General features: G+C 42.9%; 1 protein-coding gene across 6 annotated transcripts in view; it reads right to left on the reverse strand.

Moving 5' to 3' along the window:
• NDRG3 (NDRG family member 3) overlaps positions 1–24,310 on the reverse strand; it is a 69,151-nt gene that overhangs the window by 38,153 nt on the left and 6,688 nt on the right. For all 6 annotated transcript variants that reach the window (XM_056811850.1, XM_007474294.3, XM_007474295.3 and 3 more), the window contains exon 2: positions 7,962–8,060. In XM_056811850.1, the coding sequence (XP_056667828.1) occupies positions 7,962–8,018 (57 nt within the window). In that variant the 5' untranslated portion in view covers positions 8,019–8,060. The remainder of the gene's footprint in view (positions 1–7,961; positions 8,061–24,310) is intronic.

The following is a 24,310-nucleotide window of genomic DNA, read 5'->3' on the forward strand; positions in this document are numbered from 1 at the left end:
TACACTTGGAAGGCTACAGGAAAAAGGTGCTTGACTTGAAAAAGAGTTAGCACTGGGGGCAGCTGGGTGGCTCAGTGGACTGAGAGCCAGGCCTAGAGATGAGGTCCTAGCTTCAAATCTGGACTCAGACACTACCTAGCTGTGTGACCCTGGGCAAGTCACTTAACCTCCATTGCCAAGTCTTTACAACACTCTTCTGTATAGGTTCCAACCTATATTGGTATTGATTCTAAGGTGGAAGGTGAGGGTTTTTAAAGAATGGGGATGCAAAGAAGACAAATGGAGTGGTTCTATAGATGTGTACATAAATATGTAGGGATTTAAAATACACACACACACACACACACACACACACACACACACCCCTGGAAAAATTCTAAGTAAGAAAATCCATAAGGTTTTAGTAAAGTGGCTTTTGTACACCAGACCATTTACAAACTCACTGCCAGTCTACTGAAAGACCTCAATTCAACAACATTCATTCATTAATAAATCAGAGTTTAAGTCCCTACTCTGTGCCAGGGACTGTGCTAGGTGCTGGGATACAAAAAGAGGTAAAAGAGAGTCGTCTTCAAGAAGCTTTCAATCTAATGGGGGAGAAAACGTGCAAATACACACAATGCAAGCTCTATACAAGATGGACAGAAATAACTTACAGAGGGAAGACACTGAAAAGAAGAGTGGTTGGGGTCTAAGAGTAGAATTAAGAGTGGAAGGTGGGATTCTGGTTGGGAAATCAGGAGTCAGAACAAAACAGGAAGAGTATTCCAGGCATGGAGGTCAATCAGAGAAAATGGCAGGTGAAAGTGATGTATCTCGTTTGTGGGATAGCCAGGAGGCCAGCATTACTGGACTGAAGAGTGGATGTCAGAGAGCAAGTTGGGAGAAGACTGGAAAGCGAGGAGGGGGCCAGGCTGTGAAGGGCTTTGAATGCCAAAAGAAACCCTCTGGAACTGATCCTAGAAGGATAGGAAGCTGCCAGTTTCTTGAGTGAGGGGATGGGCACCTGCTGGAGGAAAAGTCACTCTGGTGGCCAGAAGAGGATGGACGAGGGATAGGGAGACTTGAGCCAGGAAGACCCACCAGCAGATTATTGGGGTGATGAAGGCCTACACTAGAGCTGTGGGGGTGTCAGAGGAGAAAAGGGGGTGTATTCCAGAGATATTGCAAAGGGGAAACCAACAGGTCACGGCAACAGACTGGATATGGAGGAGTGAGTGTGAGGAATCCAGGCAGCAAGGCTATGAGGCTGGTGCTGCACTCAAGCAGGGGAGGATTTAAGGGGAAAAATAATTCTGTTTTGGACACACTGGAGAAAGGCACCTGAAGATTCCAGATTGGAGAGAGCAGGATAAGGTAGATCTGGGAATCCTCAACTAAGGGTTGGTCATTAAATACAAGGGAGGTGGTGAGATCAACAAATGAAGCCTAGTATAAAGGGAGAAGATGATGTCTTGAGGCCCTTTAGGGGATACAAAGCTGACTGAAACCTGGTCGGAACTCTCTCTCTGTAGCTCATGCTGTCAAGCGAAAGTTATAATAATGATTTTTTGTATAAAAGCCTCCTAAGATACATTATATATATACATATAAATGCAGAGTTGTCTAGAACTATAAGAACAACTCATCATTTTGTTTAATCCGAGTTAATATTTCCACCCTCATACAATCTAGAGCAGGAATCCTTAACGCCTTTTATGCTGTGTATCTCTCTGGCAAAGGTGAAGTCTATGAACTTCTCTGGATGTTGCTTAAAGCAAAACAATAATATATAGAATTACAAAAGAAACCAATTATATTGAAATATAGTTAAAAAAAAATATGTGTATTTTAAAAGTTCATGGGTTCCAGGTTAAGAATCCCAATCTAGAGGATTTCACTACAATAATGGCCATCTCTCATTTGCCTTAGCAAAAATGTTACAGAAACTTTAGAATGACAGTTCCCACCCTTTATTGGAAGTGGTCTGATGACAATGATGCTGGTTTGGGCTGTGGTTCTCTTTATGTTAGGAGCTCAACATAACCACCGTCACCCAAGGAGTCGCAAATATTCATCACTAAGCTCTCCTCCCACCCCTGGACTAATTTTCTTATCTGATCATCACAATACTGGCAAAAAAAAAAAAGTTGATCTGGTTGTAGGCTTTGAGAAGCTTCGGCAAAGCTCATTTTAAAAAGTGATTTTATCAGGGAAATGCAGAAACATTTTATTTTCTTCATCACTTTCAGCCATTTACTAACCTGCTTCATTATTTCTACATTTTTAGAAGCTAATTGTGGACCCCTTGGTTTTCCCATTTTGCCCATCCCTTTTGCTACTACGTTCATGAGAACAGTTCACAAAAGATGGTGTATAGAAATGAAAGGAAGAGACAAACACATCAACTCCCCTGTGGCCACAGGAGTCACGTTTCAGTAAAACCCTTTCTGGTATGGTGGTGACTTTGGGCTATAAAAATCAATCAACATTCATTAAGCTACTATAATAAGCTAGGTATAGAGCTAAGCATCAAGGGTATAAAAAGAGACCAAAAAACCTGTTCCTTTCCTGCAAGCAAATATATACAGGTAAGAAATAACTAACGGAGGGAAGGCACTGAACTAAGAGGGGGCAGTAGGAAGGCTTCCTAGAGAAGGTGGGATTCTAGCTGGGGCAGAAAGGAAGCCAGGGAGAGGTCAGGAGTCAGAGAGGATGTGAGAGAGAATTCTAGGTTTGGGGGACAGTCAGAGAATATGCCCAGAGCTGAGACACATGGAGTCTTGTTCATGGAACAGAAGAGAGTCCAGTGTCATTAGACTGAAAAGTAAGCACCAAACAGGGAAGTAAGGCATAGGAAAACTGGAAAGTCAGGAGGAGAAGTGATGAAGGGCTTTGAATGTCAAACAGAGTATATAAAGAGCCTAGACCAGTAGAGTAAAAAGCATGGTGGGAAGATTATAAATATGGAATTAACAAGAGACCATCATCTGAAGACTAGTCAGTTAGGAGAGGGATGAACTTTTTTGGCCACGGATGAGGAGGCAGAGTTTGTATGTGTGTGTACAAATATACATACATGCTCACACACATATCTATGTGTTTACATCCATATAGCTGCACACACCCAGGTAAAAGGCCCATAGTAATGAAACTGCATTCCTTTCAATAAATTGCAGTGCATTTATCATTCATATACTAGCCTTTTTCAGTTTATTTGATAGCAGAGGTTTGATGAGAGAAGTGGGAACTATGAGTTAAATGAGACACTATAATTGAGCAGAAAGAACAATGAATTAGGAATCAGAACACCTGAGTTCTGAATTCCAGTCCCACCATTTATTACACCTAGAACACAAGTTGTATTCACCATTAGGCCTCAGCTTCCTTGTGTGTAAAATGGGGATAATACCTTCTCTGCTCAGTGTTGCTCATGGGATTGTTGGGATAATAATGATAAAATGGGTAAGAACGTGTTTTTAAGCAGTGGAGTGTTAGAGAAGCGTAAAGTGGGCCGGCCTATTTGGGTTGCTCTTTCTTTCACACCACCGACACACATCTTTAAGAGGTGGTTGTAGCTTCATTTTCCTCACAGGAACACAACTATAACAAGATGACAGTTCTCTACCATCTTAAGCATTTGACACATGATGTTTTACTGAAATGAAATAGGAAAAAAGAGACCAACTAGGCACGATGCTGAAAGGCTATGTTCCCAGCACTTTCGTAGTCATCTCAGGACAAACTCCTTCCAAGTTCCCCGAAAGATGTAAGAAGTGCAGCGGTGCTTTTGGTTAGGAAGATGTGAAGCTTCCTGATTCATACATCAACTCTTCCTTGAGGGAGTACAAGTGATAGTCCTTAAAAGGAAGTCAAGATTTAATAGAAGAATCTGTGGCAGCAAAGCAGGCTAGAATGATATTCTCCTTCACATGAAACTGGACAGCACACGGATGACTAATCCCCAGAAGGGCTGCCCAGTAACTCTCAGAAGCAGACGGCGTTTCCAAATGGCCAGGAAGCTTAGAGATCATCTGGATAAACACCAAAAGTCCCTACAGAGGCAGCCGGATACAAACCCAGAGACTTCTCCTTTCCCTTCAAGTCGAGAGCTCTTTCTTCCCTTGGTTTCTTGGTAGGCAGTTGAGATCATATCTTCCATCAAGTTTACAAAAATAGGAGTCTGGTAGATGGAGACATTTTTCCTTTTAAGGATGCTGCTATTTTGATCTACCCAGAGGACCTCCCATTCCTACCTCTGTGGAGCCATGCTAGGGGGAGTCTGGCAGGAGCAGCCCAGAAATTGGGAAGTTGAGAGAGGGTGGAAAATGGGCTGGAAGTCGTGTGCCTTCCAAGAAGGGAGGACAGATCTCAAGAAGGTGCTGTGTAGTGGCCTGCACCAGACAAGGCAAAACCATCAAGGTGGAGCCTTGCAATTATCAGGCTGCTATCACTGACGAACCTCTACTTCCCTTATAAACGAATCTGTTTTGCCTGTCTTAGTCCCTAGCAGTGAGTACACAGAATACAATATTTGTTGACAGACTGACTGAATCTTGTCTTTACTGCTCCAGACTGCCCAGGCATCTAACATCCTAATTCCTACGGTTCTTTCAATACTGCTCCTCTTCAGGAAGCCCTTCAGAATCAAGAAAAAATCCCTGGAGGCAGGAAGGTGGATAGAGATGCCAAGCCTAAAGACAAAGGCAGGAGGCTCTGGATTGGGCCCCAGACACTCCCTGGCTGTAGGATCCAGGCCAAGTCACTTAACCCCGATTTAACCAAGCCCTTACTATTCTTCTGCCTTGGAACTTATACTTACTATTGATTCCAGGAGGGGAGGGAAGGGAAGGGTTCAAAACAAACAAACAAGAAAGAATCCCCTCCAGTGTCTATTCCTTAATCTTGAAATATCTGAATAATTATTAAATAAAAGAAATTGCTGCTTTTCCACCATGTCCAGCAAACCTGGTCTGGGTACCCACCTATAGTTTAGAGACACTAAAGTCTTCTAGTAATTAGCCACTTATTCCACAACAAGCCAACACAAGGATCAATGGGAATTTCCTTGTCGGTATTGACAAGACTGGTTGTTTATTTCCCGATTATGTCGAAGTACCTCACAATAATAAAAATAGGTAAGTTACTTGTAGAAAGACATTTTTTAGGATGGCATGAGAGGAAGTGACAAAAAAAGAAAAAAAATGGGGGTACAAAGTATACAGACTTTTATGGGGAAGAAATTTAGTGAATGATAAAGGATTCAAGGGTGAAATAAGACTTAGAGAGAACAGGCTTAATGGGGAAACGGGGGAGCATAAAACAGAGTCCAGTTTTAGGAATGGCATCTGGTCTCTCCCTAGTTTCAGGCTACTGAGGATTAAGGATGACAATGGAATCCTTTCTTACTCAAAGTTGCTAAGAAAGCATTCAATACCCAACCTCACCTCTGCCCCACAACCCCTTCCCTTCCCCGTGCCCTCTGGAGGGCAGGAAAGGGACTATGGATCTGTTTTATTCTTCTACCTAAACATGCTTTCAGAAAAGAGTTTGAGAAACTCATTTGCACCACAATGCAAACCACAGAGAAAGCTCCACAAATTTCTACTCCCAGGGCTATTGCCATTTTAAGCCGGGAAAAGTGCTTAAACTAAAAGAAGAAAGCCATAATGGTGAAATTTCAGCTATCACCAAGAGGAGGGGAGGGTTTTCTGGGGAAATGGTTCCTTGGTGATGGCCAGACATAAGGCGTTCTCCTGGGGCCTCTAGGCAACAACATTATGTGAAGTATGGCATGGTCCAAGTGTCTGGACTATTTCATTCTCCACAATGGATGGAGCACCTATATCAAAAACTTCTGGCCTCTTTGGGAGCAACAGTGAGCTCATGTCAGAGTGTATGATATCAGAAACCATGGGGGCAGCTAGGTAGCTCAGTGGACAGAGAGCCAGGCCTAGAGATGGTAGGTGCTGGGTTCAAACCTGCCCCCAGACACTTCCTAGCTGTGTGACCCTGGACAAGTCACTTAACTCCCCACTGCCTAATTCTTATTGCTCTTCTGTCTTAGACTGGATAGTAGGACAGAAAGTAAAGCCTTTTAAAGAAAAGAATAGAGTAGAAAAGAGAAAAGAACCATGGGGATAAGAACTTAGGTCAGGACAACTGGGTTCTGATTCAAGTGCTCTTATTTGCCTCTTCAACTTTGCCACATTACTGTTGAGTCATACATACCTCAAAAAAGTTTTAAAAGGGATAAAGTGGGGGTAGGGAGTGGGGTGTGTGTGTGTGTGTGTGTGTGTGTGTGTGTGTGTGTGTGAGTGTGTGTGAGGGAGAGAGAGAGGGAGAGAAAGAGAGAGAGGGGGGGGAGGGAGGGAGAGAGAGACAGAGAGAGAGGGGGGGAGAGAGGGAGAGAGAGAGAGAGGGAGAGGGGGGGAGAGAAGGAGAGAGAGAGAGGGAGAGGGAGGAGGGAGGAGGGGGAGAGAGAGAGAGGGAGAGGGAGGGAGGAGGGGGAGAGAGAGAGAGGGGGGGGAGGGAGGGAGAGAGAGACAGAGAGAGAGAGAGACAGAGAGAGGGGGGGGAGAGAGGGAGAGAGAGAGAGAGGGAGAGGGGGGGAGAGAGGGAGAGAGAGAGAGAGGGAGAGGGGGGGAGAGAGGGAGAGAGAGAGAGAGGGAGAGGGAGAAGGAGGGAGGAGGGGGAGAGAGAGAGAGGGAGAGGGAGGGAGGAGGGGGAGAGAGAGAGAGAGAGAGACAGAGACAGAGAGAGACAGAGAGAGGGGGGAGAGAGAGGGAGAGAGGGAGAGACAGAGAGAGAGGGGGGGAGAGAGGGAGAGAGAGAGAGAGGGAGAGGGGGGAGAGAGGGAGAGAGAGAGAGAGGGAGAGGGAGAAGGAGGGAGGAGGGGGAGAGAGAGAGGGAGAGGGAGGGAGGAGGGGGAGAGAGAGAGAGAGAGACAGAGAGAGACAGAGAGAGGGGGGAGAGAGAGGGAGAGAGGGAGAGACAGAGAGAGAGGGGGGGAGAGAGGGAGAGAGAGAGAGGGAGAGGGGGGAGAGAGGGAGAGAGAGAGAGAGGGAGAGGGAGAAGGAGGGAGGAGGGGGAGAGAGAGAGAGGGAGAGGGAGGGAGGAGGGGGAGAGAGAGAGAGAGAGACAGAGACAGAGAGAGACAGAGAGAGGGGGGAGAGAGAGGGAGAGAGGGAGAGACAGACAGAGAGAGGGGGGAGAGAGGGGGGTAGAGAGAGAGAGAGACAGAGACAGAGAGATAGAGGGAGAGGGAGAGAGAGAGAGACAGAGAGAGAGACAGAGACAGAGAGAGAGAGAGAGAAAATGACTGGGAAGAAATATGGAAAGAGGGAAGGGGCTAATGCTGATGAAATGGGTTCAAATCTTGCCGCTTGCTGCCCCTTACTATCTGGGCAGGACGGGGCAAGGAGCTTAATAGGCCTCAGTCTCAGTTTCCTCACCTATAAAATGAGAGGCCTGGACGAGATGGCCTCTGAGGTCCCTTGCCAGCTTTTAGATCTGGGATCCTGTGACGCCAGACTTTTGTTTTTGGTCTGGATGGACATTTCTCTGGTGAAGGGAGCTCCCTACTAAAGAAACTACCCCACTAATGGCAGCTGGCACTGCCCCAACACTAGAGAGCCTGGGGGGGTGGTGGTGGTCTGGGGCCAGGCCAGGGCCAGCTCGTGGGGAGGCAGGACCAGGCCTCAGGCTGTCATGGGCCCATAAGGACAGCTCTCTGGCTCTTAGATCTTGGGGCCTCTTAAGATTGATTGGTTTTGTGGAATCTCCAAGGAAAGGAAACCTCAAGGAAGGGGGTGGAGAAGGTCCAAAAAGAAACAGAGGCTCCCCTCCCCTCCCCTGGCTGCTGGGTGGGAAAGGAAGCCAGATGATTTTTCGGTAAGTCAATGCTAAGTGTTACAAATGGTGTCGTTTCAGAAGGTGAAGCCTGGGCCCAAACATCTGAATGTAAACAGAGTGGCCTTTACCTTGTCATTGAGGAGCGGTTTGATCTCTGTGAGCTGCACATCCTGCAGTTCATCCATGGGGACAGGAGTCAGCACCGAGGCCTGGGGGAACCAGCAACACTGCAACAGAAGACAGGGGAATGGAGGTGATGCACGTGACTGAGACTGGAGGGTAAAGCCCACCATGGGCAAGCTAGTGCCTACAAGCTGGATTCAGACACCCTGATGCCAGCCCAGAAAAGGTCAGAAAGCAAGGCGACCCAAGGAGCTGAGGACAGAAGGATGCCCAGATATATTCAAGTGGGAGCCAAAGGCCATGCCACCAGCACACTCTTAACCCAGCCTAACGTAGCTTCAATGCAAGACCAGGTGCCTGGGAACAAGGAGACCAGGTTTTGGTTCTGAATACCAGATAAGCTACAAACTATGTGAGCTCAGCTAAGGAACCTTCCCCTCTCCAAAGTCAGGCCTGGATATGGGAGGTCCTGGGTTCAAATTTGACCTCAGACAATTCCTAGCTGTGTGACCCTGGGCAAGTCTCTTAACCCCCATTGCCTAGCCCTGACCTAGCTGCCTTAGGACCAATACACAAAACACAGGTGGAAAGTAAGGCCTCAAAAACAAACAAATAAATAAATAAAAGTTTACAGAATTGAACTGATTTCATTCTAACCAGGATGAGCAAAAATGAAGACTGTGTGGCATACTGAAAATACACTGGATTTGGGGTTAGGTCAGGGCTCAAATGGCATAGCTGCATTCATGAATTAAGTGACAGTAGGCAGGTCCTTTGCCCTCTGGGCGCTTGTTTTTTCATTTGTAAAATAAGAGTTGGACTAGGTTAGGGTTTCTTTCTTTTTTTTTAAACTCTTACCTTTTCCCGTCAGTGTTAGAATTGATACTGAGTATTGGTTCTAAGGCAGAAGAGTGGTAAAGGTTAGACAACTGGGGTTAAGTGAATTGCTGAGGTCACACAGCTAAGAAGTGTCTGAGGCCACATTTTAACCTCGGACCTCCCATCACCAGGTCTGGCTCTCAATCCACTGAGCCACCCAGTGGCCCCATTGATCAGGATTCCTTAATCTGGAGTCTAGGAATCAAAAGGGGGGGGAAATTAGCTATATTCCTATATAACTGGTTCCCTTTGAATTCCTATGTGTATTTTAAATATTTTTTTTGTTGCTTTCTTTTTTTTATTTTTTGAATTTTATTATATTTTCTTTGATCATTTCCAAGCATTATTCGTTAAAGACATAGATCATTTTCTTTTCCTCCCCCCCACCCCCCATAGCCGACGCGTAAATCCACTGGGCATTACATGTTTATTTTAAATATTTTAAAAAAATTATTCTGAGAAGGGACCTAGAGCACCACAAAGGTTACAAATTCCATAACCATATCATCTCTAAAGTCCCTTCTAAATCTTAAGATGAAATGCTAATTATTTACATATCAGAAGACCTTAGGAATCAGGAAAATCTTAATATGAACTTGAGGTCACATGGTAAACAGTATTAAGAATTGTCTTAGTTAACCTTTTAAAAATAAGCATTTAGATGAACTACTTGATTTCTGCATGAACTGATGCAAAGTAAAATAAGCAGAACCAGGAGAACATTGTACGTAGAAAGTGAGACATTGTGGGATGATCAAATGAAACATTGTGGGACTTTGCTACTAGCAGCAATGCAATATTCCAGGACAATCCTAAGGGACTTACTAAAAAAGAATGCTATCCGCATTGAGAGAAAGAACTGTGGGAGTAGAAATGCAGAAGAAAACATGATTTATCACTTGTTTATATGGGTGTAGAATTTGGGGTTTGGTTTTTAAAAGATGACTCTATTACAAAAATGAATAATATGAAAATAGGTACTAAATGATAACAAATGTATAATCCAGTGGAATTGCTTGTCAGCTCTGGGAGGAGGGAGGAATGAGAGGAGGGAGAGAAAATGAATCATGTAACCACGGAAAAATATTAAAAAAAAAAAAAAGCATTTATTAAGATGTGCAAGGCTTTAGGGATACAAATACAAAGAATGAAAACAATTCCTATTTTGAGTCAGAAAAGGAGACATTCCTTCAAAAATAAATACATAGATAAAGCCACTTCATGTATAGGAAAGAATACGAAGCCCTTAGGGCATGTTCCCAGGTCTTAATAAGTGGCAGATATAGTCATGGACCTATGGTTTGTTTAGCAGCCTCAGATTTTGTTCAGTTCTCATTGTCCCAAGGCTTTGCCAATGAGCAATTTTATAACACCTGCAGGAACAGTGAGATCACATGGTGGAAAATTCCATCTGCCGATCCCTGAGCAGCACAGGCCAGCTCCTCTCCTGGGGATCTCGGCCGGCTGCAACTTCAGCACAGATGATATTTTCAACAAACACCATTTGGGTTCTTAGTGCTATTAATCCTGTCAAAAGGCTGGCAGGGCTTTTCTAAACTGGGATAAAAACTAAAATTATCACCCACCCTCATTTTTCCCTTTCCCAGTGGTTTGTGAGGATGGGGAAGAGATGACAGCAGTCCAAACTCCAAAGGAAGCCATGGGCCAAGTAGCAGAGAGTGGGTGGTACCAATCGGATGGATGGAGTCACTGTGTCTGGCCCTGTGGAGATGCCTGGAGTCTTAGTCAGAAAGCTGGCATTATTGTCTGGTTCTACTGAAATGACTGCCCTGGGGATGAGGACTAGAAATAACAATAGCTGGCATACTGTAAGGTTTGTGAGGTACTTTATATAAATATTACAATTCAACTTACCCCAGCAACCCAGTGAGGTGGGTGCTTTTATCGTCATTGTTGTGATCTCCTTTTACAGATAGAGAAACTGAGGTTGAGGGAGATGAAATGATTTGCCCAGTCACTCAACTAGTAACTAAGGCAGGATTCAAACTCTCTTCTTCACTCCACATCCAGGGTTCTATCCACTGAGCAGAATACCGGGGAATACCTGGGTTCTAATTCTAGTTCTGAAGCTTATTAGCTGAGTAACTTTGGGCAGTGGATTCCATCAGATAATGATGAGAAGTCCCTTTTGGTTCCAACATTCTGTGATATCACGGTGAATCAGAAAGTGTTCCCCAACTTGGAGTCAACCCCCTGGGCCCTTTGCCCCTGACAGATGAGCCTTCCTCTTATTTTTCCAGGAGACAGGCCTTCATGCCATTTTCTAGCTATCTCCTTGCCAAGGTGCCTAAGCTACCATCCTCTATTAAGTGAGCTTTGCTGGAAGCAGTACTTTCAGGCTTCCTCTCTTTCTAGCTTCCCTGCTTAGGTTGGTTTCCCCGTTAGACTATAAGCTTCTGGAGAGCACAGATTACTTGTATCTGTAGTGCACTGTGTGGTGCTTGGCACATACTACGATTTATCCTATTTTTCTTAATGTAGTATAAATACTATATTTATATATAATATAGCACTTCATAATTTTTTCTTTTAAAAATTCCATTTAATTTTTGGTTCTAAATTCTCCCTCTTCCTTTCTTGTTCCTCTCTTCTACCCATTGAGGGAAGAAAAATAAAACCCATTAAAATATGTATGTTTACTCATGCAAACAAATTCCCACATTAGCCATGTCCAAAAAGGGGTAGGTAGGGGGATGGGAAGAGAAGAAAATAGGATTTTATCTACACTTGAGTCCATTAGTTCTTTCCCTGGAGGTGGGCAACATGTTTCATCAAGAATCCTTTGGAACTGTGGTTGGTCGCTGTGTTGAGCAGAGATGTCACACTTTGTATTTTTCAAAGAGCTTTCCCATTGACCTCATTTGAGATCAATAATGAGGTAGGAAGAATAGGATATTCCTTTTCTACATGAAGAAACTGAGGTTTGGAGAAGTGAAGAACTCATGGTGGCAATACTGAAGGCCACCCAGAGTGTAAGAGGCTTTCACCATCGAGGATTTGGGAGTTTAAAAAATCTGATTAGTCACTGGAATAATAGCTATGGAGAGGATGATCACATGGAGCCAATGTGGATCTCCTCCCTACCCAGCATCATCAGCTTGGAGAGCTCACAAAAAGCTTAAATTTTGCAAAGCTATTTAAATCAATTGGATGTCCCAGATGGGGACCCTCCTTTTTTGGCTGGTTTAACATGAGGACCTATGCATACTTGGCTCCATAAAGATGCATTTTCTTTTCATTTAGTTCTACAGTAAGGGAGAAGTTGAATTTATTAAGAGATGGATCTGGTAGCCTGGATCTACTCCCCTTAACCATGGCTCTCCACTCCCTAAGACTAGCCAGCTGGGGGAGCAATTATATCCTGCTTTCTTGGCAGAGGGCCAAGTATTGGCCATGGGGATTTTCCTCCCTCCTCCATTCCCACAATACAGGATCAGGAAGACCAAAGGGTAAAATCTGCATAAGAGATGGAAATAGCCACAATGGCCATCTGGGCAGATAGGCTTATCCATATAAATAGGTGCTGTGGGGATAGTAGAAGGCATGAGGATGGAAGGCATTCCTACACTAAATAACTTTGGGAGTGGAAAGATAGGAGACCAACAGCTAGTTTACAAGGATGCTAGTAAAATGATCACAGCACCCAGCAGTGAGGTGAAAGGGCTCTTAAGCCCTGTTCAATCCCAAGGCATCTCCCATTCCACTTGTATAGAAAGAGCTGATGGATTATTATCATAGTGGGACCCCTCAATAGGTTAAACTTAGGCTCCATGGCTCCCATGTTTACTTTTTTTTTTTTAAGCTCTGAACCATCACTGACTCTTGGGTATTAGTATCTGTATGGGTGCTTATGGTAATGTGGATAGAGTTAAATAAAATTTTGGGATTACCCAAACCACCCCATGCATTAAAAACCCAATGATGCCTTTTAGAACATGATGAACATGGAAATATGTATTGTATAATAACACATGTACAACCCATAACATATTACTTGCTATCTTGGGGAAGGAAGAGAAAATGGATCACAAAATGTCAGAAAACTTATTGAAAATTCTACTGACAGGTAATCTGGAAAGAAAAAACCAAGAAACTTAGTACGTCAGGTCCTGGAGGGGTTAAAGCTATTTCCTTCCAAGTGATGGATGTGAAAGAGGCTGCAGTATTTTGTTACCCCTTATGAAGGCAGATGGCACCTACTGATTTACAATGGACTACAGGGAACTGAATGAAGTCATGCCAATCACCGGAGGCTGTTCCTGACTCACCAATGTGGTTAGCTGGACAGTCTGGGCTGCTGGGTGAGTTTTATGGGGTTGGCCACCTAACTCAAAGCCTTTCTTCATTCCTGTGGCTAACGCTAGTCAAGGGTGGGCCGCTTTTACCTAGGAAAGAGTCCAGCATATCTTCACTAACATTCTCTACCTCTACCTGAACTCTGCCTTCCATTGCATAGTCTGTTGGGTGGAAGACGATGAAAAGAGTAATGCTGTCTGGCCCAGACAAGGCCATGGTGGTAAGGGACCTACATTTGATAGCAGCCCACATGAGTAGGAGATCAAAAGCCTATGAAAACTCAGGGTCCGATCTACTCAGTCAAGTTTCTGGGAATAGAGTAGATGGGGAGAACCTACCTAGATACTTGTGGACTCAGTCTAGAATAAGCTGCTGACACTTCCAGCAAGGCGAACCCTGGCAGAGGGTACCAGCAGTATCAGAAGCCTAAGCAAAGCAGGTAGCAATACAGGCTCCAGTGCAGTGGGCACTGGCACAGTGCAGGAACTAGCAGCAACTGCACTGGTAATACTTCTACTAGTAGTCAAAAACCATTTGTGTCTCCCGGAGGCCTCCAGCCTCGGCCCTGATATCCTCACTTTTTTTTTTTTTAAAACCCTTACCTTCTATCTTGGAGTCAATACTGTGTATTGGTTCCAAGGCAGGAGAGTGGTAAGGGCTAGGCAATGGGGGTCAAGTGACTTGCCCAGGGTCACCCAGCTGGGAAGTGTCTGAGGCCAGATTTGAACCCAGGACCTCCTCTCTAGGCCTGGCTCTCAATCCACTGAGCCACCCAGCTGCCCCCTGCATCACTCTTCTGCTAGCCCAATGGGCTCCTTTTTCCTAGCTGAATCTGGCTCTTGGGGATGACTGTGAGGCATGTGCCACTGGACCTCAGAGGCTAACACGAAGACCAGGGGATTTGCTATGGGATGGTGATCCTGGCAAGTCTTCCCAATGGGCTGATCTGTGAGCCTGCATGGCTGGAAAGTGAAAGGAGGCGGATATGTCCTTCATCTACCTTGATTCCTAAGCTGTGGCCATGAGTTTGACTGAGTAGTATGAGATCTGGTGGGAACAGGATTAACCAATTAAAGGACACCCACTCTGGGAGGGGAACAATGGTAGAGCAATGCCAACAAATTCTCTGCATTGAGTTGTTTGTGGGACATGATGGCACCTAGGAGAGACATCATACCCTCGCTGGTGACCTGAACAATCAGGCTGATGCTCTTACAAGAAAAGCAGTTTCCCATAGCCATTGTGAACCCAGGTGAGAAGATGCCCAGGACATGGGACCTCTAACTGAGAGGGAGATGGCTACTTCTGGCCAGGGGAACTCCGTGTACCAATAAGTGCTCTCCTCTGACATACAAGCTTGGCATGATTTTTGAATCAAAGCTTTATCATTATGTCCTGGACTAAGTCTAACTATAGTGAAATTATATTACTTGGAAGAAAAGGGATCCCTTAGCAAAATTTTGAGTCCCTGAATCTAGCTCCTATAAAACAAAAGGGGAAGCACCTCAACTGAGGTCTCTAAAAGGGTAAAGATTTGGGGTCTCCCCTCTTAAAGGGTTCCCAGGGAGGGAAAGGTCATGATGTGGGGGCTAGGGAACTCTGGGTATCATCCCTGGCATTCAGACAGGCTGCATGCAAGAAGGAAAGGATATTTTATCCCTTACTATGGATGATTCTGACCCCCCAGCAAGGATTGAAGGCTTTTCCCAGAAGAGCTGTGATCTTTGTTGTGCTACGAATATTTCTTGAGCTGTTATTCCTCTTCTTCCTCACTTTACATTGGGAGACTCACTGTGTCCAATGCCCAGCACTACCCTTCACACAGAGGACCTGGAGATGGAGCCTGAGACTTCTGAGTCTTTGGTCTCCTCTCTATTTGGCCACTGGTGCAATGCTCCTGAAGGAGCCATCATATTATGTGGTTTCCCCCCACTTTTCTTTTTTTGTTTTTTCACCTGGACTAAGCTTTCCTCCAGGGCTGCCTATGCCAGGCCTTTCACAATCCTGGGGTCAAGGTTATGCATTAATAACTCTTAAGACGATTTAAATGGAAAGTCTTTCAAGACCTAACTTCTAAGAGATGTGGTAGGAGCGACACTTACCAGGGCACCTGCCATGATGGCTAGGCTAGTTTTTCCTTGACATGCAGGAAAGCTATTCCTGAAACTCGACTGGTCCAGGAGACTTAGGCTTGACCACAATGTGTATATATGTGTGCATGTGTTCTCTCTCCCTCTCCCCGTGCCCTATGTCTTAGAATCTATAGAGTATTGGTTCCAAGGCAGAAGAGTGGTAGGGCTAGGGAACTGGGACTAAGTGATTTCCCCAAAGTCACAGAGCTAGGAAGTGTCTAAGGTCAGATTTGCACCTAGGACCTCCCATTTCCAGGCCACCTAGCTGCCTCCAGACTCAGGTGAGTATGGAGATGAGGGGGATACAATTATCTGAACTAGTCCCATATGCATGTTGAGCGTCCCTTCTATGCTACTGCTAAGTACATTTCTTTTTGTTAAGTGTTTAATGGTCTACAAATAGCTCATTTCATCTCAATCCCAAGCCTGAACCATGGACTTGGCCAGAGTCAGGTTTGGCCCACAATAATTTATATTAATTGATATTAAGTGAAGTGGGAAGAACATGGAAAATAACCTATACAGCAACCATAATAATGTAAAAAGAAACAATTTTGAAAGATTTAAGAACTTTGATCAATGCAACAGTAGTCATCATGCCTCCTTTAAAATTGATGATATTGTATGGTTTCCATCTTTTGGAAGAGAGGTGATAGATTTGAGGTAGAGAATGAGAAACATGTTTTCAGACATAACCAAATAATGAATTTGTTTTGCTTGAAGATACTTATTTGTCATAAGGGAGGGCTTTTATGGGGGAAGTGACAGTGATGCAAAAAAAAGGAGTGCCAATAAAACATTTAAAAACACAGAAGAGAAAAAAAGGAAATTTAAAGAAAAAAACAAGCAGGGCAGCCTTGTTACTACTATGTTAAATTTTACTTTTAAAAAATCATATGGAGACAGCCAGATCTGTGGATGGGAGAACCTGGGTTCAAATTTGGTCTCAGATACTTCCTAGCTGTGTGACCCTGGGGAAATCACTTAACCCCAGTTGCCTAGTCCTTATTGCTCTTCTGCCTTGGAACCAATACTCAGTATCAAGTCTAAGAGAGAAGGAAAAGGGATTAAAAAAAATTATATGTAATAGAGGATCCATGCTTTCATAAACAATCCTCTTTTTTTGTTCTTCATATATGGAAATATTTGTTTGTTGGTGCTGGTTAAGTTCATAATTATTAACTTGCTATTACTGCAATATTATTAGCCTGTTAAGCTAATGTCCAGATTTGTAGTCATCCACTACAGCTGCAGAAATTCTTTTCTTCATCAGTCCTTTTCAAGATATATCAATAATACTCCCATTAGTTTAGTTTCCTGTGTAGTTTCTATCATTACATCCATATTTACCAGTGAGGCTGCAATAAGATGGCAGCATAATTTTCTTGACTGACAAGTTAAAAAAAAAAGGAGGCAGCAACTGGTTCCCAATGGGAGGTAAATGAGGAAAGAATGTTAGCAGGAACTCTTCAGATGTTCTGGACTGTAAGTGCACTGGTGGGCAAGAAGAGACAGGAAGTGATCAAAGAAAGAGATGAGCAATTGGAGAAAGATACTGTAAGAGTAAGTATTGTAATAAGGGATTATTTGAATGACAAATAACTAAAGATCAGACCTGCCAATCTCCTATCGATATTAAAGATGATGCGGTATCTACTGTATTTAAGATTGAACACAAGATTAAAGCACATACAAATAATAAAGGCAATTATTTCATAATTCCTTTTCTACAACAACACTTAGCAGAGGGGTTATCCATTTCTATGCAGGTAAGAAAATTTTAATCTAAATATATATTAACCTTTAAAAGATGATGTCATTTTGCTAATTTAAAAACATTAACAATAACTTGATTTGTAAAATGATCGTGTTTTAAATTTTAAAAAGTGTGGCAAAAACCTAAGTTGAAAAACAGGCCCTTACATCTCTAACCCTACATCATCACATAACAGAGAGGATGAGTTCATACATGTGATCCATGACATAGACAATTAAGACAAGAGAAGCAGATACTGGGGTTCTAATAATGAAATGGGAGAAAAGACAAATAAACAAGAAACCTACAGAATCAGGCAGTTTTACTAATTGCCAGATAAGTGCTAAAAAAGATGAAAAGGAGAAAGGACACTCATAGCTCAAAAGTGGTCAGTGAAAACTTCAAGGAAGGGTTGTAACTGGTAGAAACTGAGGGAACAGAGAACATCCTAAGGAAGACAGAACATGAGCAAACTGAGGGTAAGAGGCAGAGTCAGGCAGGTTAAAGGCTGATAAGCAGAGTAGAGGGAGTTAAGACATAAAGAGGGCTGAGGGCCCAATGACATGGATTACAAGACAGTCATAAAGAAGGCATGCAGGGAGTAGTAGAGTACACATAAATGTTCTTTCTTCTCAGCTGATCTGTAACACTTTGGGGGAGACCATGTATTTATCACTCCCAGAGCTCAATAACAACTCCTGTTTAGATAAGTTTAAGGTTCACAACTCTGGGAGGTAGGCATTCGAATATCTGTGGGTATGTAGATACATATATTTACAGATTGATACATATGGCTTCCTTTAACTGAAGTACTGTCTTTTATAGGAAGCCTTCCCCCAATCCATCTTAATTCTACTATCTTTCCTGTTATTTATTTCTTATTTAGCCTGTATTATACGTAGCCTGCTTTGTATATATTTGCATGTTGTCTCCATTGTAAACTCCGGAAAGGGAGGAACTCTTTTTTTTTTTAACCCTTACCTTCGTTTATCTTAGAATGGATACCAGGCAGAAGAGTGGTGACTAGGCAACTGGGGTTGTGACTTGTCCAGGGTCACACAGCTAGGAAGAGTCTGAGGCCACATTTGAACCCAGGCCTTCCCAACCTCTAGATCTGGCTCTCTATCCACTGTGTTACTGGGCTGCTCTGGAGGGACTGTCTTTTATAACTCTTTTTGTATCCCTAGCATTTTAGCACAGTGCCTGGCATAAAAGTTGATTCCTATAAGTAAGTGTTATAGGAGCTTGAAGGAGGAAGGGAATATTGTGGGTGGCTTCATTCACAGGGGAAACAGGATGTGAATTAGATTTTAAAGGATGGCTAAGTATCAGAAGTAAAGAAGAGGGGAGGCAGGTACTGTAGGTGAGAGAAACAGGATAAACAAGGCCACAGAGGGGGAGGATTGGCAAGGTATGCCTGGGGTTTGTGAGTACAACAGTCTGGCTGGAGCAGAAGGTTTATGAAGACAAGCTGGGGAAGGGAAGGTGAGATCCAGATTCTAGAAAGCCTGGAAAGCCACTCTAAGAAGTTTGGATTTTAGCTTCTTCTTCTTTTTTAAAATTTTATTTAATTGATTAAGAAAATTTCCCCATGGTTACATGATTCATGTTCTTTCCCTCCCCTCCCGTAGCCAACAAGCAATTCCACTGGGTTTTACATGTGTCACTGATCAAGACCTATTTCCAGATTATTGATATTTTCAATAGAGTGATTATTTAGGGTTTAAAACCCAATTATGTCCCCATTGAGCCACGTATTCAAACAGTTGTTTTTCTTCTGTGTTTCTACTCCCACAGTTTTTCCTCTGAATGTGGTTAATGTTCTTTCTCATAAGTCCCTCAGAATTGTCCTGGATCATTGCATTGCTGCTAGTAGAGAAGTCCATTACATTCGATTGTACCACAATGTATTAGTCTCTGTGTACAATGTTTTCCTGGTTCTGCTCCTCTCACTCTGCATCAGTTCCTGGAGGTTGTTCCAGACTCCATGGAATTCCTCCACTTTATTATTCCTTTGAGCACAATAGTATTCCATCACCAACATATACCACAATTTGTTCAGCCATTCCCCAATTGAAGGGCATCCCCTCCTTTTCCAATTTTTGGCCACCACAAAGAGCGCAGCTATGAATATTCTTGTACATGTCTTTTTCCTTATTATCTCTTTGGGGTACAGACCCAGCAGTGCTATGGCTGGATCAATTCACAACTCCATCAGCAATGCATTAATGTCCCAACTTTGCCACATCCCCTCCAGTATTCATTACTTTCCTTTGCCGTCATGTTAGCCAATCTGCTAGGTGTGAATGGATTTTATCTTGTAAGAAATGGGAGCCCGCAAAAAACTCTAGTGCAAGAGAGTGAAAGAATTGTTGAATCTGGAGTTTGAAATAACTCTTGGGGATTACCTAGCTTAATCCCTTTGTTTTACTAAGGAGGAATGAAGTCCAGAGAGGTTAAGTGATTTGTTCAATGCTACATAGCAAATTGGAGACATAGCTGGGATTAGAATCAGTCCAACTGACCTCCAGTCCAATATTCTGACAACCATCCCAAACTACTAGGGAAATTTCCATAAGATATTATAAAGTGGACACATCAAGGTCTGCATCCACTATCATGCTGTCATTAAGAACCCTCTAGAAAAGTGAAGTCAAAAAGTATACTGACTTAGAAAAATCACAAATTAACATTGATCTATATTGTATCATATTTTTATTTTGTTAAACATTTCCCAATATTCTAGTTCTGGCCTTGGAGCTCTAGGATGGCTGTAGCACTGTATATTATTTCCTTGTTGTCTCCTGGGGGACCAGAGGAAAGAAAAGCGTCTCAGGAGTTATATAAGTCAAGTAAACAAGTTCAAATTCCCAATCCTATATAAGCAATCTAAGGCTAAAATATAAGGCCCTGGAAGGTAGGGGGTTATAGCTGATGACTCAGTGGATTGAGAGCTAGGCTTAGAGAGGGGAGAGCCTGGGCTCAAATCTAGCCTCAGACACTTCCTAGCTGTGTGACCCTGAGCAAGTCACTTGACCCCCATTGCCTAGCCCTTATCACTCTTCTGCTTGGAATCAATACACAGTAGTGACTCTAAAACAGAAGGTAAGGGTCTAAAATACACACACACACACACACCCTCCCCAATAGTTCTGTTCTGTTCAAGAATCTACAGAGCTTCTCCACAACAAAGAATAAAGAAATGGTTCAGAATTTCAAAGATAATGTCACTCAAATCTGCAAAAAAAGGGACATGTTTTAAAAAGTGATCAACTGAGAATGCCTGAAGCATCCCTGATACCCACTCTACTATGACAGGCTATAGACTTGTAAAACTGGAGCCTAGCTCAAGCATCATTGACTCAAGCTTTCATGAGAGTTGGGGATCAAGGAAAAATGGATTCTTGCCCCATTTTTCAATAACAGAATGAGTGAGTTCTCTGTTGGCTTCCTCCTGATTTCTGTCAACTTTGCCTTAAGGGTTTACGGGATAACCCTAATCCTACACTAGCATTCCAGGCAGAGGGAAGGGAAGGAATGTCATGGGATGGCTATAAGGTAAGGAAAGAAAGATAGGAGGTTGCAAATTATCAAGAGCCTTGAATATCAATCAAGTTAAGGAGTTTAGACATTAGAGCTGTCGGAAGCTCCCTTTAGTACCTGGTCCAGTGCTGGGCACAAGAGGAAGTACTTAAATTGAGCTGAATGAAGGGAGTGATCTGATCTATGCAGATAAAGAGGAATTTGGCAGAACTTGAAAAACCAGAGAAGAGAGAGGCTGGACCACCAAGCCCAGGTCAGGGGTAAGGAGAGGTCAGAGGTGACTGCTGGAGTCTAGTGTGGGCCTGGCTCTGTGGAAAGAGAAAGGGAATGGAGGGGAGGGTCTAGAGGTCCTGTGGAATAAGACCCTCCAGGATGTGTCAATCAGACACAGAGAAGCAAGTCTGAAGCAAGGCCATCTTGCGTCCATTGACAGAAATGAGTCAAAAAAATGGCTTGGGGAGAGAGAAGAGAAGTTAGTCTTAGGTCATCCAAATGGAGATACCTGGGAGAGAGAATCTTAGATATGATCTAGAGTCCATGGACTCCCCCAGAAACCTGTAGACTCCTAGAGGCCAGTAGTCCCTCATCTCCATATACACACTAACAGTGAACATCAAGTGATGAGCTTTCTTTAGAGCCAACCAAATACAAAGAGCGATTCCATATAATAAAGAAGCAAACTGACCCTGGAGTTGAGGGAGAAAATGATTTTCCTGCATCTTTGCAGAGACAACAGATGTGGGATGTTGCATATACAAACAGACCTGGCTAATATATTAGTTTTGTTAAGTGTCTTTTTTCCCCCATTTTGATTTTTTGGTGCAAGGGATGTCTTGAGAAAGGAGGAGCAAGAAAAAAAAGATACAAAACAAATGAATAAGAAACCTCTTCTATACTGAATGCTTTACATATATATACCTTGTTATTCTTTAAATATATAGATGCTATTATGATGAAAAATAGAAAATTTAAGGAATGCTTTAAGGTTTACAAAGCATTTTACATGTTAATTGTGAACCTTCCAGTAATCCTGAGAAATGGGTACTTCTTATTATCCCCAAGTTACAAGTGAGGAAACTGAAGAACAAATAACTTGTCCAGGGTCACAAAGCTAGAGTCTGAAACACACCTGTAACTCAACTCCTCTGTCTCTCTCCCTCTCCCTCTCCCTCCCTCTCCCCTCTCTCTCCCTCTCCCCTCTCCCTTTCTCTCTCTCTCTCTCTCTCTCCTCCCATTTCTGTCTTAGAATCAGTTCTATGGGGGGCAGCTGGGTGCCTCAGTAGATTGAGAACCAGGCCTACAGACAGGAGGTCCTGGGTTCAAATCTGCACACAGACACTTCCTAGGTGTGTGACCCTGGGGCAAATTGCTTAACCCCAATTGCTTAGCCCAGTGATCAGGAACCTTTTTGAGATGGAGTGCTGTGCCCTCCCCCAACATGCTAGGTGCACCCCACACAGGGGAGGCAGTACTCCCACTGGGCTGCTGGGCAGAGGGGTGGGTCTTGTGAGAAATGCCCTCAGGCATGAAGAGGGGAGTGGCTCAAGCACTTAGCCTTCTGTGGGCACCCATCTTACTCCCTGTGCACTCCCATTGGCTGCTGGGCAGAAGGGCAGGGATGTGAAAAAAATGTCATCAGGCTGGAGGGGGGGGGGCGTGACCATGTGCCCCCACAAAGTGCTCAGCATGCCATCTTTGGCACCTGTGCCATAGGTTTGCCACCACCTACCTTTTTCTGTCTTAAGAGTCAATATTTAGTATAGATTCTAAGGCAAAAAGTAAGGGTTTAAAAAAATCTAAGGAGTATTAGCAATGCATGTGAAGTAACCAGGCTAAACTATCTGGTAATGAATATTAATGTCTAATTGTAACTATCTAATTACAGAAAAATATTAAATAATTAAAGTCTTAAAATCAGACATCCAATTATGGAACACCAGTAGAGTTTTACATGTAATTTTTGGTTCCTATTAAAAGAAATAAAATGATCTGGTGCTTATGCTATCAATTCTTTAGTCAGAGGTCATTTTAAAAGTCATCTTTGACTCATCCTTCTTCATTTGCCACAAGCAATCAATCATTAACCGCATCCGTTAATTTTTCCTTTGAAACATCTTACTTCTTATCTTCCATGCTATCAGTCTTATGATTACTGACCCAGTATAAAGCCAAAGAGGGATTTGCTCTCTCCAGAGGGAAGGAATGGGATGAAGAGGATTAAAGTGACAGGGAGGCAGATTTTAGCTTAACATAAAGAATTTCCATTTTGCAGACAGCGCTTGTAATTAGGAAGAGGCTGTCTTGTCAGTTAATAACTTTCTTGTTTTTAAAAATATTCAAATAGAAGCTAAAGGATCACTTTTCTTTCTTTTCCTTCAAAAAATCCTTGTTTTGTCTTAGAATCCATACTAAGCATAGGTTCTAAGGCAGAAGAACAGTAAAAGTTAGGCAATTGGGGTTTTGTGACTTGCTTAGGATCACACAGCTAGGAAATGTCTGAGGCCATATTCAAACCCAGGTCTTCCTGATTCCAAGCCTGGTGCTCTATCCACTGTGCTACCTATGTACCCCTTTCCTTTCCCCTCCTCCCTTCTTTTCTTTCATTTTTCTCCAATTACATGTAAGAACAATTTTTAAGGTTAAAAAAAAAATTATTTTTTGAGTTTCAAATTCTTTTCCTCTTCTCTCACTGAGATGCTAAGCAATCTGATATGGAGTTTACATTTAAAACACTTTCCCATATTAATCCTTTTGTGGAAGAAAATGTTAAAAAAAATTAAGAAAGTGAAAAAAAGTTTGCTTTGCTCTGGAATCAGACTCTCATCAATTCTTTGTTGGGAAACAAATGACATTTTTCAAAAATCCTTTGGTTTTGGATGAATCTACTGAGATTAGTCAAATTATTCAGTTGTTCAAAGTACAATATTGCTGATCTGTGCACAGTGTTCTCTTGGTTCTGTTCACTTCATTCTGCATCAGTTGATGTAAGTCTTTTCTAGGTTTTTCTGAAATCCTCATGTACATTATTTCTTACAGCACAACAGCTTTCCAGTATAGCCATATACCACAATTTACTGAGCCATTTCCTAATTGATATGTATTCCCTAACTTTCTAACTCTTTGCCACCACAAAAGAGCTGCTATAAATATTTTTGTAGAAATAAGTCTAAAGGATCACTTTTCAAACACATATAAGTGTATAATAATATATAATGCTATATAAAGCATTCCGAAGTTTGCAAAGTATTTTACAAACATTCTTTCAGTTGATTCTCACAAATACCCTTTGAGGCAGGGATTAATAATAACATGCCACTGAACTAAGTGCTCTCATTTATTCCTCATGACAGCCCTGGGAGGCAGGTGCTATTATTATCCTCATTTTGCCAATGAGGAATCTGAGGCAGGATTTGAACTCAGATCTTCTGGACTCCAAGCCCAGTACTTTATCCATTTCACTAGTGGTATTGAGAGCCAGGCCTAGAGACAGGAGGTCCTGGGTTCAAATCTGACCTCAGACAGTCCTTCCTAGCTGTGTGACCCTGGGCAAGTCACTTAACCTCCCCCCCCTCCCCTGCCTAGCTCTTACCACTCTATTCTAAGATGGAAGGTAAGGGTTAAAAAAAAAATGAGCTCAATGAACTGTTTCTAAGGATTCTTGAGGGCAACATATTGACTTATAAAACTACATATTGTTCTATTATATTTTTATTTATTTTGTTATATA

This window comes from Monodelphis domestica, chromosome 1 (genome assembly GCF_027887165.1).
Source record: "Monodelphis domestica isolate mMonDom1 chromosome 1, mMonDom1.pri, whole genome shotgun sequence".
In the NCBI taxonomy this organism is placed as follows: Eukaryota; Metazoa; Chordata; class Mammalia; order Didelphimorphia; family Didelphidae; genus Monodelphis; species Monodelphis domestica.